This window comes from Mustela putorius, unplaced genomic scaffold (assembly GCF_011764305.1).
Source record: "Mustela putorius furo isolate JIRA1106 unplaced genomic scaffold, ASM1176430v1.1 tig00000929_pilon_pilon_pilon, whole genome shotgun sequence".
In the NCBI taxonomy this organism is placed as follows: Eukaryota; Metazoa; Chordata; class Mammalia; order Carnivora; family Mustelidae; genus Mustela; species Mustela putorius.
In genome coordinates this window covers 6,601,496-6,620,016 of record NW_025421520.1, presented here as the reverse complement: position 1 = coordinate 6,620,016, position 18,521 = coordinate 6,601,496, and the positions used below count along the sequence as shown (strand labels likewise).

Here is an 18,521-nt window from a genome sequence, read left to right as displayed (position 1 = left end):
AGTTTTTCCATGTTCCTCATAATCTTATTAATTATACTCTTAAATGGATGTAATTCAAGGCAATATATTAATTTGCTAGCGTTGCCATAACAAAGTACCACAGACTGGGCAGTTTAAAGAAAACTGTTCTCACAGTTCGGGAAGCCAGAAGTCTGAGATCAAGGTGTCAGCAGGGTTGCTTTCCTCTCAACACTCCTTGGTTTGCAGATGGGCATGTCCTTGCTGTGTCCTGCCAAGGTTGTTCCTCAGTGGGTTTCCTAATCTCTCCATATTGGACTAGGGCCCACCCACAATGACCTCATTCTACCTTAATTGCCTCTTTAAAGGCCCTGTGTCCAAATACAGATCTGTTCTGACGTACTGGGGATTAGAACTTCAACACAGGGATTTTCGGAGAATACAATTCAGCCCACAGAAGGTAGGGTAGTATTAAATATTTAGGGGCAGTTAAAAAAAATGTGGCCACAAATAATGCTGCTTGAGTATTTTCATATACACAGTCTTAAAATACAGAAAGTACAAAGTGCAAAGGATAGAACAATACATTAAATTAGATTAAGATTTAAAACTTTTTTTTACATCAAAAAACACAATAGCACAGCCAAAATTAGGTCAGACTGGGAAAAGATATTTACAACAAGGAAAAGCATCCAGAGAATAGAAATAACTTCTAAAAATCAAAAGACTGCCTGGAGGAAAATGTGCAAAATTATGAACAGTGAATTCACAGAAAGGCAAAAAAAAAAAAAAAAAAAAAAAAAAAAAGAAGAAAGAAATGGCAATAAAAACACAAAAATGTTCCATCTTGTTAGTTAGCAAAATGCAGTATCTGCTTATGAATATGTGCATATCCTATGCCCAGCAAGTCTCACCTTGGTGCTATTTTTGGCCATTTACATAGGAGCTATATTTAAGAATCTCTAGCAGCATTGTTTTAAGAGCAAAAACAGGTAAGCAATTTAAATGTCTAGCAACAAAAACTAATGAACTATAGCTAAAAACAGCATACATGCATAGAATTAACATAATGTTGAGTGAAAAGGCATGCTACAGATTACATACAATATGGTACTTAAAGAAACTTTAGAACATATAAAATAGCACTATATATGATTTAGGAGTAATACACATGTAGGAAAAGCATACAGACATGTACATGAATACTCAGTGGGATAGTAGCTACCTCTGGGAGCTGGGATGAGAAAGAGGTGGTGAGGAGAGAAGGAAAACCAAGGTTACACAGGTGCTCCATCAGTACAGATGGTCCCCTGATTTGTGATGGTACCACTTACAATTTCTCAGCTTTACAATGGTGTGAAAGCAATATGAATTCAGTAGAAACTATATTTTGAATTTTGATCTTTTCCTGGCTAGTGAGTGCTGGAGGATCCTCTCTCGTGATCGTGGGCAGCTGCAGCTCCCAATCAGCCATGCGATCACAAGGAGCGAAATCCTATAAGCTTACAACCATCAGTACCTACACAGCCATTGTCTGTCACTTTTAATACACTATTCAGTACATTACATGAGCTAGTTGACACTATTATAAAATAGACTTTGTGTCCTGTGGTTTACACTGTAGGTTAATGTGCTCTGAGCACATTCAAGGTAGGCTGGGTTAAGCTATGATGCTCAGTAGGTTCAGGTGTTTTAAACAGTATTTTCAACTTATGACGGGTTTACTGTGACACAACCCCATTGTAAGTCACAGATCTGTACTGCTAAGGACTTATTACTCAAGCTGAGCCAATGGCTCACAAGTGAACATTCTTTATACCATCTGAATCATCTGAATATCTTTTTATAAAAAAAGATCTTATTTATTTATTAGAGAGAGAGAGAGAGAGGGAGCACAAGCAGAAAGATGAGACAGAGGGAGAAGAAGCTCGCTGCTGAGCAGGGATCCCAACAGTGGGGCTCGATCCCAGGATCAAGACCTAAGCTGAAGGCAGACACTTAACCGACTGAGCCACCCAGATGCCTTCGAAATATCTTTAACATTGCAAGGTACATGTAAATAATCAAGTCATCACTGAGTTTTGCCATCTCATCTCAGGCTTGTGAAAAAACAATGTCAAAACAATATTCAGTAATACTATTAACAGAGGGAAGTATGAAGTGCTATGGGAACATTAAAGAAGGGATTAAAGAAGGAATCTCCAGAGGAAAGTTCATTGAAAACTCCCTTTGTCCTGCTTTTTTTTTTTTTTTTAAAGATTTTATTTAATTGGGCTCTCTGCTCGGCAGGGAGCCTGCTTCCTCCTCTCTCTCTCTCTGCTTGCCTCTCTACCTACTTGTGATCTCTATCTGTCAAATAAATAAATAAAATCTTTAAAGATTTTATTTATTTATTTGTCAGAGAGAGAGCGAGCGAGAGCGAGCACAGGCAGACAGAGTGGAAGGCAGAGTCAGAGGGAGAAGCGGGCTCCCTGCGGAGCAAGGAGCCTGATGTGGGACTAGATTCCAGGACGCTGGGATCATGACTTGAGCCGAAGGCAGCGGCTTAACCAACTGAGCCACCCAGGCGTCCCCCTTTGTCCTGCTTTTTGACTATGAAACTTTTTTCACAAAATTTTACAATACATATGTGCACAAATCACAATTTATCTATCATTCTAACTTCAGTTCACAAATACGGTAATATATAACTTCTAACATTTATTCTAAAGTTGCATTGTGATTTCCTCTTTAACCTATTAGTTCCTTAGGAGGGGTATTTTTAAAGTTTCTAAGCCTAGCAAGTTTTGTTTTTAGTTTAAAGATTTTGTTCTTACTCCTAAATTAACACTTCATGGTAGGAGAAATTTGATCTCCATGAAATGGTCTTTTAAAAATATGTGGATACTTCACTGTAACCTACTACATAGTTCATTTTCATAAGTCCTCTGTATGTGTTTAAAACCGATGTTATTTCCTATACAGGGTTTTCAGTTGGGCAAAACTAGTAAATTTTTTGCTGTTCATATCAGATTAATTCTTCTTAAGTTTATTGTCTGATGCACACATTTATGAAAGCTATGCTAACTATCCAACTAAAATTATAGTACGTTTATTTTGGTCATTTTGTTAACTTTAGGGTTTTTTTTAAAGATATTAAGTATTTGAGAGTGAGTGAAAGAGAGAGAACTCACAGAGGAAGAGAGAGAAGCAGATTTAGCTCTGAGTGGAGAGCAGACACCTAACTGACTAAGCCAAACGGGCACCCCATAACTTTTGCTTTTCATATTACAAATCCACATTGTTAGGTGTTTACAGTTCATGATTCTTTTTTTTTTTTTTTTTCCCCAAACAAGTTCATGATTCTTAGATCTTCTTAGTGGATTTTTACGGATTTTGCCATGAATTCTAACTTGTTCTCATACATTTTTACTGGACTTCATTCAGTAAATCTTTTTCTATTATTTTATTTTCATTCTTTACTGTCTGTAGTCATCGTTCTTGTAAGCTTTGTATAGTAAGTATGAAGTTTTAAAATATATGAGTCTTCTGTGTACTTAACTCATTACTTTATTATTTTCAACACGCTGGAAGTTATTTTCTTCTTTTCCTGCCTTCAGGTGGACTGAAACTTCTCTGTATTCCTTTTTTCTTCTGCTGTTTCAAAAACTATATATATATATATATATATATTTTTAAGATTTTATTTATTTACTTGACAGACAGAGATCATAAGTAGGCAGAGAGGCAGGCAGAGAGAGAGGAGGAAGCACGCTCCCTGCTGAGCAGAGAACCTTATGTGGGGCTCAATCCCAGGACCCTGAGATCATGACCTGAGCCGAAGGCAGAGGCTTTAACCCACTGAGCTACCCAGGTGCCCCTCAGAAACTATATATTAACATATTAGTGATCAATCTTGATTTTTTTAACAGCTTCATTGAGGTACAATTGATATACCACCAACTGTATATATTTAAAACTTGTAATTTGCTGTTTTGCCATATGTGTAAGTTCACAAAACATCCTTAGAATCACGATAATAAACATACCTATAATCCCCTAAATTCTCCATGCCCTTCATGTTTTTCTTTATTCTTTTCAAATATTTATTTATTTGAGAGAGAGCAAGAGAGTGAGCATGAACAGGGGGAAGGAGCAGACTCCCTGCTGAGCAGGGAGACTGACTTGGGGCTTGATCCCAGGATCCTGAGGTCATGACCTCAGCTGAAGACAGATGCCTAACTCACTGAGCCACCCAAATGCCCCAATTTTTCTCCGTATTCCTGAAGCTAGTTTCACCATCACTGTGGGTATGGATTAATTTTTGCCATCCTCCTATGAAAGGGAAGTACACTTCTCAGTTGAGAACTTTGGAAACCTCTCTGCCATTTTCAAGTATTGCTACTCAGCCACTCCCACCCCCCCCCCGCCTTTTTTTTTTCCTTCTGGAGCTGTTAGTTATATATTGGAAGCTCTCAATTTTCTGTGTATCTTCACTGCTTTCATACTTTTTCATATTTCTTCTCTCTCTTCTTCATTCTGGGTAGATTCCTAAAGTTTGCTCTATTCTGGGTCTCAGGTGAGTCAGTAACTTTACCTTCTCGTTTCCAAGGCTCTTTTTCATACCCTTTTTTGTATATCACTTCTTCACTTTTTATTTACTAGTATTTTTAAATGTTAGAATCCATTTATATTTTGGTGAATGAAGTGTACTGATTTTAAGGTATCTTCCAGAATTCTCTATTACTTAAATTTATATGGAGTGAATTCATCTTCTGATTTTGTCTTGTTGGGCCACTTAAACTTAGATCTCTTTATAGGTTCTGAAATTAGTCTATAGATCAGAAGGTGGTTGGTAGAGTTTCTGTGTATATGTGAGAACATGCGCACATCCAACTATTCCTGCTAGCTGCTTTGTAGTTGTGTCTACCTGATTCCCTACCTAGAGCCCTCAAGTCCATAATCAAGTCCTATGTGGTTCGGTGCTCTTTCACCCCACCCCGCCCAGTGTTAGTGGGTGTAGCATAGATCCAAGTATTAAGCCACAGAACAGCTTGATCTGGATGGAGAAAATGCAAAAGCGAGATCAAATTCCAGCCCTGGCAGGGGTTCAGTGTATGAGGGAAGCAGGCAGGTTTCAGGTGGATGCGAAGAGTGCTATTAGAGAAAGAAGTTTAGAGGATGTGCTGACACTGTGCACATATCCCAAATGTTCCTGGTGTTGAGACTGAATGCTGGAGCAAGGAGTTAGGAAGATGAAGGAGCAGTTAAGAGGACAGGATGCACTTGGGAAAGAGAGCAGTCGTTTGGTAAGAGTGAAGTTCATAAGGTAAAGAGGTAACAAGCTTCAGCTGAAAAGGCAGGTCTGGGTCAGCTTGGAGGTTTTTTCCTAAATGTCATGTTAGAGTTTGCATTTATAATAAAATCACAAACTTCTAAAAATATTATTTGGAGAATAACATTTGAGTTGCATTTTAGGAAAACCAATCTGTTACTAGGGGGATGAACGCACTGCCCGAAAAAACTGTTAATATAAACACTAAACAATTTTTTTTAACACTAAACAATTTTTAAAAGTTGGCTTCAGTTAGGGGTGATGGTAGAGATAAAGGAGGGTGTTTGGGAGGAATTTAGGAGACAGGAATTTAGGAGACAGGAAAACCTAGATCATTAACAGATCTGGGAACTAGTTAGTGTGACTTTGGAAGCGGAAAACACAAGAGTATATGAGGAGGTGCAGAGTGAGGGCTGATATGGATGAGGAGTCCTATCCTGGGCATTTTGTGTGTGAGATGCCTATGGAAGTCAGAAATACTCCGGAGGAAGGTCAACTATGGATATGGATCTATAGACTTGAAAGTCATCCACACCTAAGAGAGAACACATCACATCACTACCCAAGCTGTGGCTCAGAAGAGAGATGGGCAGACACAAAGAGCTAGTTATTAGTTTGAGGGTTTTTTTTGGGGGGAGGGGGTGCTTCTTCACCATTCTTGGTATTTTTTTCCCATTTAGGAAAGCACAGCACTCCTAATCTCTGTGCCTCCTCATTCACTTTGTTCAGGTCTAGTGCACATCATTTGGTTTTCCAATATCAATTAGCTAAGGCTAAGAGGCCCTAATCCAATAGGATTGGTGTCCTCCTAATAAGAGAAAGGAACACCTGAGATTCGCCCGTACCCAAAGAAAAAGCCATATGAGGACCTGGGAAGCCAGTTCTCATCAGAACCCTGCTGGCACCTTGATCTTGGACCTCTAGCCTTCAGAACTGAGATAATTCTCTGTGGTTTAAGCCCCCCAGTCTGTAGCATTTTGTTATAGCCTGAGCTAATACATCCATAATGTAAGAAACCTTCATCATGAGCAGCTTTATTACAAAACAGAGGAGAGAAAAGGCTTAAAGGAAAAGACCTAACCTTAACTTCACAGGATGACTAAAATGCTTTCAAACAGAACTTTCCCTCTTCTGGTTTCGCCACTCGCTACATCATATGTTCTGAAACTTTTCAAACAACCTCACTTGAAAAGACTGTCTCTCAGTACATCTGGGGAGGGTCCGCAGGGCCTGTATTTTCAACATGTCTCCCAGGCAGGCACAGAGTTGTCCTGAGGAACGCTGGTGAAGAGGCCAGCAGGGTGGACATCCAGCCCACACGTGCTCTGGCATGGGTTAGGGAAAATGTCTTTTTCTTCGCACAAAGACACCATTGATTCACAGATGCTTGCACCTACAGGGATGGACCAACCGGAGGTGGCATCTCTCCTTTTCGTACAAACGCTGATTTGTGGGGTGCCCTTGGTTCCGGCCGATTCAGGTAATCTGCAACCACCACATATTACAAAAATGGAAAATTTACATAGGCTCCAAGGATTCCCTAAGGAAGCTAATCTATACATTTTTGTAGGAATGATATTAAAAGACAGTCCAAAAGACAGACAAAGGTTTGCTAGAACTGCTGGAAAATCACCTTATGATGATAGATTAAGCCACAGAACAAAAAAATGGAGAGATGTCCTGGACTGGCAGTATCTTTCCCTTTGGTATTTACCTAAGAGACCCCAATATTAAGGCAAGTCTGTTTCTTGGTGAATTGACATACACTGTTGAAAATGCAGAGGGGTTAGATATAAGACTTTGTGATTTGCAATCGTGGACTTTTAGGTGATTTAAATTAATCCAGAGGGGAAATGACACATATGTGCGCCACTGTTAACGAAGGAGATGGGAGATGACATTTATTTTTGGCAATAGAGAGAAATCCTGCCTAAACACAGATGCTCTCTCAGCACGCGGGAGAAAAAACACTGAAAATCTCAACACAAACTTAAGTAAGGAGGCCTGGGAACAGAAAGTGGAGAGAAAATGCTCCTTCCCTGACTGGCAGGCCTGGCCCATGGGGATTGCGGAGCGGGGATGTCTGGCCCATCGGAGTCTCCGTCAAGCAGCCGTCACGCCCTCCCTGCTGCGCAGCTGGCCAGCGTATCTGAGGCCCCCATGCTGTGGATTCCTCATCCAGCTGATACTGTGGATCCACGAGCTGCTAGTTCCGCCTGAAAGCTGTCGCCTCCTTTCTGCACCGCCTGACCTAGACACCGCAGGGCTCCTCCTTAGCGTGCACTCCAACATGAGTGTTCAGGGCCCCCATGTACGTAAAGCTCCTTCCACATTCATCACAAGAAAAAGGCCTCTCCCCTCTGTGATGGTGCAGATGGGTCTTCAGACTTCTCTTCTGGAGGAACCCCTTGCCACATTCCGAGCACCTGAAGGGCTTCTCTCCACTATGCGTATGCAAATGGACCTTCAAGCTTCCCCTTATGCAGTAGCTCTTGTCACACTCAGGACACTGGAAGGGCTTCTCCCCACTATGGACTCGAATGTGTTCGGTGAGCCTGTACTGCTGAGTGAAACTTTTGCCACATTTAACGCAGGAGAATGGCTTTTTGTCACTGTGCTGGAGCAGGTGGCTTTTCAGATTTCCTTTGAGACGGAAACTTTTGTGGCACTCAGGACACTGGAAGGGTTTCTCTCCACTGTGGATTCTCTTGTGTTCCGTGAGCTGAGACTGTTGAGTGTAGGTCTTACCACACTCACCGCAAGCAAAGGGCTTCTCACCCCTGTGTATCCGCTGGTGGAATTTCATGGAGGCCTTCCAGAAGAAGCTCTTGTCACACTCGGGACACTGGAAAGGATCCTCCCCACTGTGAAGTCTCATGTGCTCAGTGAGGTGCGAGTGTCGGCTAAAGCTCCGAGGGCACTCAGAACAGGAGAAGGGCTTTTCTCTGGTGTGGACTTTGAGGTGCTCCGTGAGTCTCGACTGCCGAGGAAAGGTCTTTTTGCACTCACCACAGGAGAATTCCTTTTGCCTGCTGTGGACTCTGCCGTGGCGAGTGAGCTTAGAGGGCCGGGTGAACCTCTTGCCACACTCGCCACAGGAGAACGGCTTCTCCTCACTATGTAAACGCTGATGGGCCTTCATGGCATTCTTCCAAGAGAAGCTCCGGTCACACTCGGGACACTGGAAGGGCTTCTTCCCACTGTGCTGAAACAGATGGGCTTTTAGGCTTCTCTTCAGGCGGAAACTTTTCTTACACTCAGGACACTGGAAGGGCTTCTCTCCGGTATGGACTCTGATATGTTCAGTGAGTTTTGTCTTGTGTGTGAACTTCCTACCACACTCGTCACAAGAGAACGGCTTCTCTCCACTGTGCGTTCTCTGGTGGGCCTTCACGGCAGCCTTCCGGGAGAAGCTTCTGCCACATTCTGGACAATGGAAGGGCTTCTTCTCGTTGTGTTGGCAAAGATGGGCCTTCAAACTCTTCTGTAGGCGGAAGCTTCTGTGGCACTCTGGACACTGGAAAGGCTTCTCCCCAGTGTGCACCCTGTGGTGCTCTGTGAGCTTGCGTCGCTGGATGAAACCCTTGCCACACTGCTCACAGGAAAATGGCTTCTCCCTTTTATGCAAACACAGATGCTTCTTCAAAGTGGCTTTACACTGGAAGGTCTTGTCACACTCCGGGCATGGATAGCGCTGCTGCCCTGAGTGAACCACCCAGTGGTGAGTGACCAGGCTGCATCTGAGACAGTACCTCTTCTCGCACTTGCCACACTGGAAACGCTGCTTCTTACGTAGGATCATCCGGTGCCACCTGAGCTCGGGGTTCCCTCTGGATTTGTTTTTGTACTTGGAGTATTTACAGGGCTGGCTCTTAGAGTGGCTTCTTTTGTGCTTTTCTAAGTCCCTCTTTAGCTGAAAAACCTTCCCACAGACAAAGCAGGAATAACATCTGGGTCCTGGTGGAATTTCCAGGTGGTCTGGAGTACCTGTCCGCTTACGCCCTGGATTGTTCTTATCCTGACCAGATGCTCCGAGGTCGAGGTTCCTATGTACAATCCCTATGTCTTGGAGACTTGGATGCTGTAACGCAGCTCTTTGATCTGATAAGATCTTTCTTTCCTGCCCTGCTAAGGTAGCACATGAACCCGGCTTTAGACCATTTAAATGGCCTTCCTCCTCTTTTGCCCCGAGAGTTCCTTGGTCACCTGGAGAGAAAAAAAGAAGACCACCCTTACCAGTCATGTCCCTGGGTTATGGCAGCCTCAAGAATTGTCTTCACATCTCTAACAGCACGGGAAAAGGAATCTCATTGATTCATGACTATGCATCTGCCTCCACAAGTAAATTACATTTAAGGTTAACTGTGATATGCAAATCCTTCCATTATGTGTTAAGAAATGGCTTCGTGTGGGGGAAAAAAAAACCTGCAGGGAACTATATCTTGTGAACTTAAGGATGACCCTCAGAGGGTAAGCAGAAGTTGAGAGAAAATAAAGAGAAAGTCTGAGAATATGACCATTCTGTTTCCTGAAATTTGTGAAATAAGGCTTTGCCTCATATTCTTGCCCCTTCTACCACAGATTTTAGGAAAAGCTTTCTGGAAGAAATGCTCACAGAAAGCATCTTTCTTAGGAATGTCAAATGGCAAGTGATTAAATTCAGAAAGAACATGATAGAAATAATTCCCTTTTTCAAGGAACACCTCGTTATCAGAAAGGTATTAATATGAGCACAGTCAGCGCTGTTCCCAAAGGAAAAGCCATGATGACAAGAATCAGGGAGCTAACGAGTTGGGACCTTATTTTCATCCACAAAAACCAGAGAGAACAATTGCAGCCTCTGTATTTCAGAACTGCTTTTTCTCCCACCTGTTGAACTGAGTCCTAGGGCTCTTCTTTTTTTTTTCTTTTAAAAGATTTATTTATTTATTTATTTATTTGACAGAGAGAGAGAGATCACAAGTAGACAGAGAGGCAGGCAGAGAGAGAGAGAGAGAGAAGCAGGCTCCCTGCTGAGCAGAGAGCCCAATGCGGGACTCGATCCCAGGACCCCGAGATCATGACCCGAGCCGAAGGCAGCGGCTTAACCCACTGAGCCACCCAGGTGCCCCAAGGGCTCTTCTTTTTTAAGTCTCTTAACACAGGAGGAAAATTCATCTGTCTGGAAGGATGGGGCCTGCCCCCAGAAAAGGACTCTGATTATGCTCTGTGGTCATCTTAACAACAACACAGGTAATCTTCCAACTGGGTGATGTCATTTAGTAAGCGCTCCACAGCTGACGTCTAGAACATTCTTCCCTCCCTCCTTGACTCCTCTATTTCTTACCACTTTACTACTTATTCCAGACAGAGGAGCAGTTCTGATTATTGGATAAGTGCCACTTGGTACAAAGGGAACATGAGTTTTTAGGGATAGCCACTAAAGTTGTTCATTCTTTGGTACTCAGAAACCTTTCTAGGTCCTACCTTTCTATAGGATGAAGTCAAACTTCTGCCTCGGCTTTCCTAGCCTCAGATAATCTGACATTACTTTATGTTTCCCCTTCTCCATGTCCCATACCATCCCAAGAATAACATTCGGCTATACATTTTCTAAATACGATGGGCTTATTCCCACCTCTGAGTCTCAGCTCATGTATGATCCTCGCTGATCTTCTCTGTCTGACCAAATCTATACATTCTTTGTTTTTAAATCCTAATTCCTGGGCGCCTGGGTGGCTCAGTGGGTTGTGCCGCTGCCTTCGGCTCGGGTCATGATCTCAGGGTCCTGGGATCGAGTCCCGCATCAGGCTCTCTGCTCTGCAGGGAGCCTGCTTCCTCCTCTCCCTCTCTCTGCCTGCCTGTCTGCCTGCTTGTGATCTCTGTCTGTCAAATAAATAAATAAAATCTTTAAAAAATATATATTTAAAATCCTAATTCCTTAGAAGTCCTCTTGGGAAACTGCTATTCTACTTCACTCATTCTCCTCTAAATCCCTATAACTCTACTACCACTGCCACTTATTTTATTAACTTGTAATACAGTCCTATTTCATAGAGGACTAGTTCAACAGTTCAACAGAATTGACTAATTTAACTGCCACTTAACGTCGGGTCAGGAAGATAGTCAACTCCTCCAGGAAAGTATACATACAGATATGTAGATCTCTCCGACCCACGCCAGCCTAAGTGATAACTGACAGTCCTATGAACACGGTAGGGACTATATACTCGTTAGATGAATGAAATAAGAGACGATGGCAATGAAATAACATCCTTGGGCATTCTTTTATTCTTTTGATGGACCTCATCATATATTCCCTGGGTTCAAATCCCCTTCTCTTCAAGAGAATCCCTTGACTACCAGGGACTTAGAAGGTCTCCATTTAATAAAACATTAGCATAGTCTAAAAAATGACATATTCCCTTAAGTATTTAAAGTGTTAAAAAGTATTTCCAATGTTTTTCTTACAAGGAATTCAAAAAGGAATCTTTCAAAAGGAACTTAAAACGGACACAACGGTGTGATGGAGAAGGTGGTTGTTCCTCAGGGCTCAGCAAGTGTGTCCTTTACTTGCTCTTTTATGGGTACTTCTTTCCAGGGTCATAAATTTTTTTCTTTTATTTGAATGAAACATACACACGTCCCTCTTTATAAAAAGTAATACATTCTTGGGGCGCCTGGGTGGCTCAGTGGGGTAAAGCCTCTGCCTTTGGCTCAAGTCATGATCCCAGAGTCCTGGGATCGAGCCCCACATTGGGCTCTCTGCTCAGCAGGGAGCCTGCTTCCCTTCCTCACTCTCTCTGCCTGCCTCTCTACCTACTTGTGATCTCTGTCAAATAAATAAATAAAATCTTAAAAAAAAAAAAAAAGTAATACATTCTTGTGTTTGTTTCCCACTTGAGTAAAAAAACCCAATATTCTCCACCAAAACAATGTTTCTTAGTCACTATGTCCAGCTGCCTATCCAGGAAGATTCAGGAAAATGAAATGAGACATGACCCTAAATCCATCATACTCACCAAAATACAGCAACTTTCCAGTCTTCTGCAAGTCCCACTGCTCATCAGTAGAAGGGCTAAATGTCATGTTTTTCTCCAAGGGTCCCCGGTCTCTGATTAACAGCATTCTCCCTTGTTCTATCCAGGTGATCAAATTCGGCTTGGAGAAAATGCCACCTGCAAGGACAGTCCACGCAGACTCAGTCTGGGTTTATCTGAGTATTTTACTAAACGTGATTTTCACAGTTAAATTTGATTCCTGTGATACATCATCAAAGTTAGGTTAAAAAGATCAAAACCCTTGAAATTACGTGAATGACAATAAATTTTAGCCTAAGCAAAACTGTTTAGCTTAAATGGCCTCTGCAATATTTCACAAAATTAAAGGAAAGAGAAGTGAAGGGTGATGATTTTTAAAAGGCCCACAGATCAAGGCAGAAACCATTAACAAATAAATGATCATTATGAGAACAATAAAAAGCAAAATCACAGGGGGTCAGGGAGGGAGACCAATCACTAAACACTTTTTTTTTTTTAAAGACTTTATTTATTTATCTGACAGAGATCACAAGTAGGCAGAGAGACAGGCAGAGAGAGAGCCTGCCTGCTGAGCAGAGAGCCTGATGTGGAGCTCAATCCCAGGACCCTGGGATTATGACCTGAGCACAGGCTTTAACCCACTGAGCCACCCAGGCGCCCCTGGTGTCTTTCTTTTCATTGCTGTGCACTGCCTTTCATTCTCCACATAGCAACTCAAGTAATTAACAAGAGTTAATTACTTAAATTACTCAACATTTAAACAAATGTTGACATATTACTCCTGTGTAAATCCTCTCATCATCTTACCTTCCCTTTGTCTAGAATAAAATCCTAGAGGCCCCTTCCTCTTTTGGTATACCACTGTCCCCTTCTCCTAGCCTTCTACACATGCGCTCCGGGAGCCTAACTGTGGCTCCCACCACACACTGACCACATACATTCCAACCCTCGAATTTCTGCACTAGTCCTTCCTCTGCTTAAATTCTCTTCCCCCTGATTTCACACAATTGACTCATCTTGTCCTTGGTGTCTCAGATGGAAGAGGTTATAAACGCCAAAGGAGGGAGAGAATGCTACAGGTTACAGTGAGATCACCTATTAAAGTGAAAACAGTAGAAATGGTTTTAATGATACATGAATGCATTAGAGCAAGCTGGATAAAGAGCAAGGTATAATCTCCACAAATTTCTCTTCCAATCTGCTCCCTCAGTATTTCTCTAGGGATACCTATATGTCCCATGCCACTGCTCTTTCTCCCTTTACCAGAGAGCTATTTTCCCAGTTCTTATGAGGATAGAAAATTCATCATATCTAGGCAACATAAGTAGGCATCAAAGTATCAGTTAAAAAAAAATAAAAGAGTACACTTAAAAAGAGAGAGAGATGGTTATTTTATTTAGTAATTCTAACTGTGGGAGAAACAAGGGAGTGTTTGGGTGAAAGAAACTGCAGAATTAACAAGACTAAGGAGTGCAGATGCCACTAGATAAAAAGGGACAAGTTAAATATTCCCAGGCCGTAATAGACGTTAATGACATATTCCGAGTGTAAATTAGGCAAAGAATCATATTCAACCAGCAAGAGCTCACACAGAACAGAAAGCCTGTTGATAGTAGGCAGCTTCCCCAAAAATGATTCCTCTGAAGCCATCTTACCCAGCGAATCAAGAGTCTCATAATTGGTCTTCATCACTTGCTGATACATTTCCTTCTGCCACTGCTCCAGGATCTCCCACTCTTGCTCCGAAAAGTATAAGGCCACATCATCAAAAGTCATCGTTACCTGGAATCACAAACAGTACATGCATATGTCTTCACGTTCAAGCTACTGTCGTTCAATGTCCGCGTCTTTAACAGACAAGAGGAAACTACGCTAAGGTTTCCTTCTCTCCGGTTGGTGCCATGAACGATGGAATAGAGGGGTCACAGAAGTCCACGGGGCCCAGAGAGTGAATGAATGACTAGCAGACCTTTGAGGACCTGTACCCTCTACAAGCAATTACTGCTATGCAAGACTTTTAAAACCTTTTTATTTTGAAGTAATTACAGACTCAAAGGAAGTTGCAAAGATCCTAGTCCAGAAGGGTTCCCTGTGTCCTCCTACACCTGTTGCGGGAAGGGGTGAGAAGCAGAAGGGAAGAAAATGCATTACATTAGTAAGATTATTAGATAAGAAATTTCAGGAAGGGTAGAAGAAAAACTTGCATAGGTAGGCGGACTATACTTAATTGAACTCAACAGTTTCACGGATTAAGCTCAGGATATGCGTTTTAAACTCTAAAACGTGTTCACATTTTCCATTAACAGCCCCACTGGTTTCACATTTTCTGCAGGTCTGCAGGTCCTCTCATGCCCACTCTTCCTTCCCGCAACTTTTTTCATCCGTTTATACAGACGTGGCCGCAGAGGCTACCTCCACCAGCAGAGCACGGAGCAAGAGCCCGAGAGAAACCCCGACGTGCAAAGAGCCGCGACACACGGCGGGGAAAAGACGAGTGACCTGAGGGGACGACCCTGGATTTCTGCCCCCGGCCCCTCTCTTCCCGCCCCCCTGCAGAGCAACTCCCGCACCTCCTTCGCCGGCCGCGGGCTCGGAGCTCAGTCCCGGGTCACGGACAGTCCCCCGCTACCTCACTCCCCGGCTCGGGACCCCACTCCAGACCACGAACGGGACGCATTTCGATACGGGCCGCACCCTCCACGACCTCACTTACCGGACCCGCCTCCGCCATGGCCCTTGGTGACCCCGCCGAGTCCTCCGCCCGACACACGCCGAGACCCTAAGCGGCTCCGCAGCACCTCCCTCTGCGCGCGGCCTCCTGCCCCGCCCAGCCCCGCAGGCCCAGCCCCGCGCGGTGCACGCTGGGACTCGAGCCTGATCCCTGCCCCACAGCGCCCCCTGCGGGCCGGAGGAGACAGCGTCGTCCGCGGGAGCCGCAAGGGCACGGCTGGCCGCAGCGGCTGTGGCACCGTGGGTGGCAGGTCGTCTTGCTCTGCCGGGGGTCTCCAAACGACGAGGACCGAGACCCAGACGCGCTAAAAGGCGCTGGAGAGAGGGAGACGGAGAGGTGGACGTGCAGAGTGAGCTTCAAGTAGGGAGGAAACTCGCTCTTCACTGAGCGCTGGACGGAAAGCGGGTACGGGGGTTGGTTCCTCCCTGAAGCGGACCCCAGGCGAGGGCAGGATCACTGTGAGGGACCTGAGCCAGCCAAGGGGGTCAGGGAGCCGGTCCCCACCGTGGGCAAATGCGGAGTCTGTGGCGCCAGGCACTCTGAGAGTGTGCGCATCTGCCCAATCCTCCCGCCAGGGGCCAGGGCCCTGGAGGCTGGGAATGTATCCATCCACCCAGTCCGGCCCTGCTTCAGCGAGGGCACTTCTGGTCTACCTTGGACTCAGGCCGAGCTGATATTTAACTGTAGGTTTTTGTAGATACGTCTTCGCAGGTTGAGGACGTTCTCTTCTATTCCTAGTTTGCTGGGATTGTGTATTGTGAGTGGAATCTTTTTTTGCCCAATGCTTTTAATGCATAAATTTCTATTATTGCATAGTTTTTCTCCCTTAAGCGATTAATATGGTAGATTAGGACTGATTTCTGAGCATTGAACCAGCCTTGCATTCCTGCTGTACTGGAGCGTCTGAAATGCAACCCCTCGAACAAGCTAACAGATCCACCTGCCATAGTTTCATTCATTTTGGCAAAACACAAGGCTCCTGGGTCATAAGTAGCATGAGTTTTAAATTCATGTCTTTTGCTTGCCTCCAAGTCCCATGGGAATGATAAGGGGTGACCAGGTGCGCACTACACCTATGATGGGTTTGTGTCACAGATGAGGAGCCCAAAGCTTAGAATTCCCACTCTTACAATAGAGCTGCTAGCAATCTGCTCAACTACTCTGATAGTCTCTTTTATTTTATATGTACAATAAGTGTAGTTATTGGTAGATCTGGATTTATATCTATCATTTTATTATTATTTTTTAAAGATTTTATTTATTTATTTGACAGATAGATATCACAAGTAGGCTGAGAGGCAGGCAGAGAGAGGAGGAAGCAGACTGCCCGCAGAGCGGAGAGCCCAATTCCGGGCTCAATCCCAGGACCCTGGGATCACTACCCCAGCGGAAGGCAGAGGCTTTAACCCACTGAGCCACCCTGGTGCCCCTACATCTATCATTTTATTATTAATCATCTGCTTTTCCTTTCTGTTTTTCATTTCTCTGTTCCTTTTTCTGGGGAACCTATTTTAGTATTACATTTTAATTTACTTATTATAATTTTTACTATATCTTTTTATATTTTATTTTGTGGTTGCTTTAGGAACTACAAAATACACATTTCATTTCCTTTTACTTTTTAAAGAAGCAGCTTTATTGGGATCTAATTAATATACCAAACAATTCCCTGATTTAAAGCATACAGTTTAATGACTTTTCATGTATTTTGCCTTCTTTTTTTTTTCTTTTTTAAAAGATTTTATTTATTTATTTGTCAGAGAGGAAGAGAGCACAAGCAGAGGGAGTGGCATGCGGAGGAAAAGAAGCAGACTCCCCGAGGAGCTGGACTCGATCCCAGGACCCCAGGATCATGACCTGAGCTGAAGGTAGACACTCAAACGATTGAGCCAGCCAGACATCCCTCTTTCTTTTTTAATTAATAGGCTTATTTTGATCAGTTTTAAATTTACAGAAAAATGTGTGTTAAGTTTGGAGAGTTCTCATTACTCTTTTATCTTCCCTTTCTTACCCATATTAAAAGAAGCATGCAGGATTTTCAAAATTTAAAAATCCAAGGAAAAAGAACTATACAATGACCTGTATAAAATTCTAACTGTAGAAAATGCTAAACTCTGATTGTTTCAGAACTGATTGAACTGACTTGCAATATTATTAACAATGTAAGAGGGTAACATGTCTCCCACCTTTTTTGAAACATTTAAAAAATGTATTTTAGGGACGGATGGGTAGCTCAGTGAGTTAAGTCTCTGCCTTGGGCTCAGGTCATGATCTCCAGTCCTGGGATTGAGCGCCGCATCGTGCCTTCCACTCAGCAGGGAGCCTGCTTCCGCACTCTCTTCTCTGCCTGGCTCTTTGCCTACTTGAGATCCCTGTCTGTCAAATAAATAAATAAATAATCTTTAAATATATATGTATATATATAATTTATTTTTTTTTAGATTTTTAAAAATTCATTTGAGAGAGATACAGAGACAGAGAGAGAGCACAAGCAGGGGGAGAAGCAGACTCCCAGCTGAGCTGGGAGCCCAACATGGGACTCAATCCCAGGAGCTGGGGATCATGACCTGAGCCAAAGGCAGACGCTTACCCATATGAGCCACCCAGGTGCCCGCAAAATATTTTATCTTTAATTAATCTCTACACCCAACATGGGGCTTGAACTCACAACCCCAAGATCAGGAGCCAACCAGGATGTCCTGCCAACTTTTTTCATTTGTTCTAGCATCCACGTTATATAACCAGAACTTAATTTTATTTCGATTTGTATTCACTTAATTACTATTGAGGCTGTAGACTTTTCTAAATAGAAAAATTTATTCATATAATTGTAGATTCAACTGGAATTATAAGAAATAATACAGAGAGGGGCGCCTGGGTGGCTCAGTGGGTTAAAGCCTCTGCCTTCGGCTCAGGTCATGATCCCAGGGTCCTGGGATCGAGCCCCACATCGGGCTCTCTGCTCAGCAGGGAGCCTGCTTCCTCCTCTCTCTCTCTCTGCCTGCCTCTCTGCCTACTTGTGATCTCTGTCTGTCAAATAAATAAATAAAATCTTTAAAAAAATATATTAAAAAAAAAAAAAGAAATAATACAGAGAGAGCCCACATTTTACTGGTACTTGTGTATGTGTGTGTGTGTGTGTTTAGTTTTATGAAGTTATAGATTATGCATTAATTCCTTTTTCCTTCATCATAAACTCTTTATTTCCTATTTGATAATTCGCTGATGGATCCTAGAAAATGGACTAACATATTTATATAAATATCATATCACATTTATTTTCTTTGAGTAAAGCCATTGGCTATGTATAATTATAGCAGTATATGGTGTTAGTTGTGAATGCAAAGTAGTTCTTAGCTATTCTGAAATCCAGTTTTACTACATGGACAGCCTTTGTTCTATTACAGTGAAATTCACTTTACACTCTTAGCTAGTAGTGTTCATGAGCCTTCGAAGCCAATGGGGCCCCTTCTTTTTTATGAGTGTCTGGGGCACTCCC

The 18,521-nt window shown here is 43.0% G+C and overlaps 1 protein-coding gene across 1 annotated transcript; it reads right to left on the bottom strand.

The window, feature by feature from the left end:
• Nucleotides 1–6,290: 6,290 nt before the first annotated feature.
• On the bottom strand, nucleotides 6,291–15,121 carry ZNF425 (zinc finger protein 425). The gene is made up of 4 exons (XM_004765901.3): nucleotides 15,005–15,121; nucleotides 13,947–14,073; nucleotides 12,274–12,429; nucleotides 6,291–9,478 (listed from the first exon to the last, which is right to left on the bottom strand). The coding sequence occupies exons 1-4, from the start codon at nucleotides 15,020–15,022 to the stop codon at nucleotides 7,524–7,526; spliced, it is 2,256 nt and encodes a 751-aa protein (XP_004765958.1). The 5' UTR covers nucleotides 15,023–15,121; the 3' UTR covers nucleotides 6,291–7,523.
• Between the last annotated feature and the right edge of the window lie 3,400 nt (nucleotides 15,122–18,521).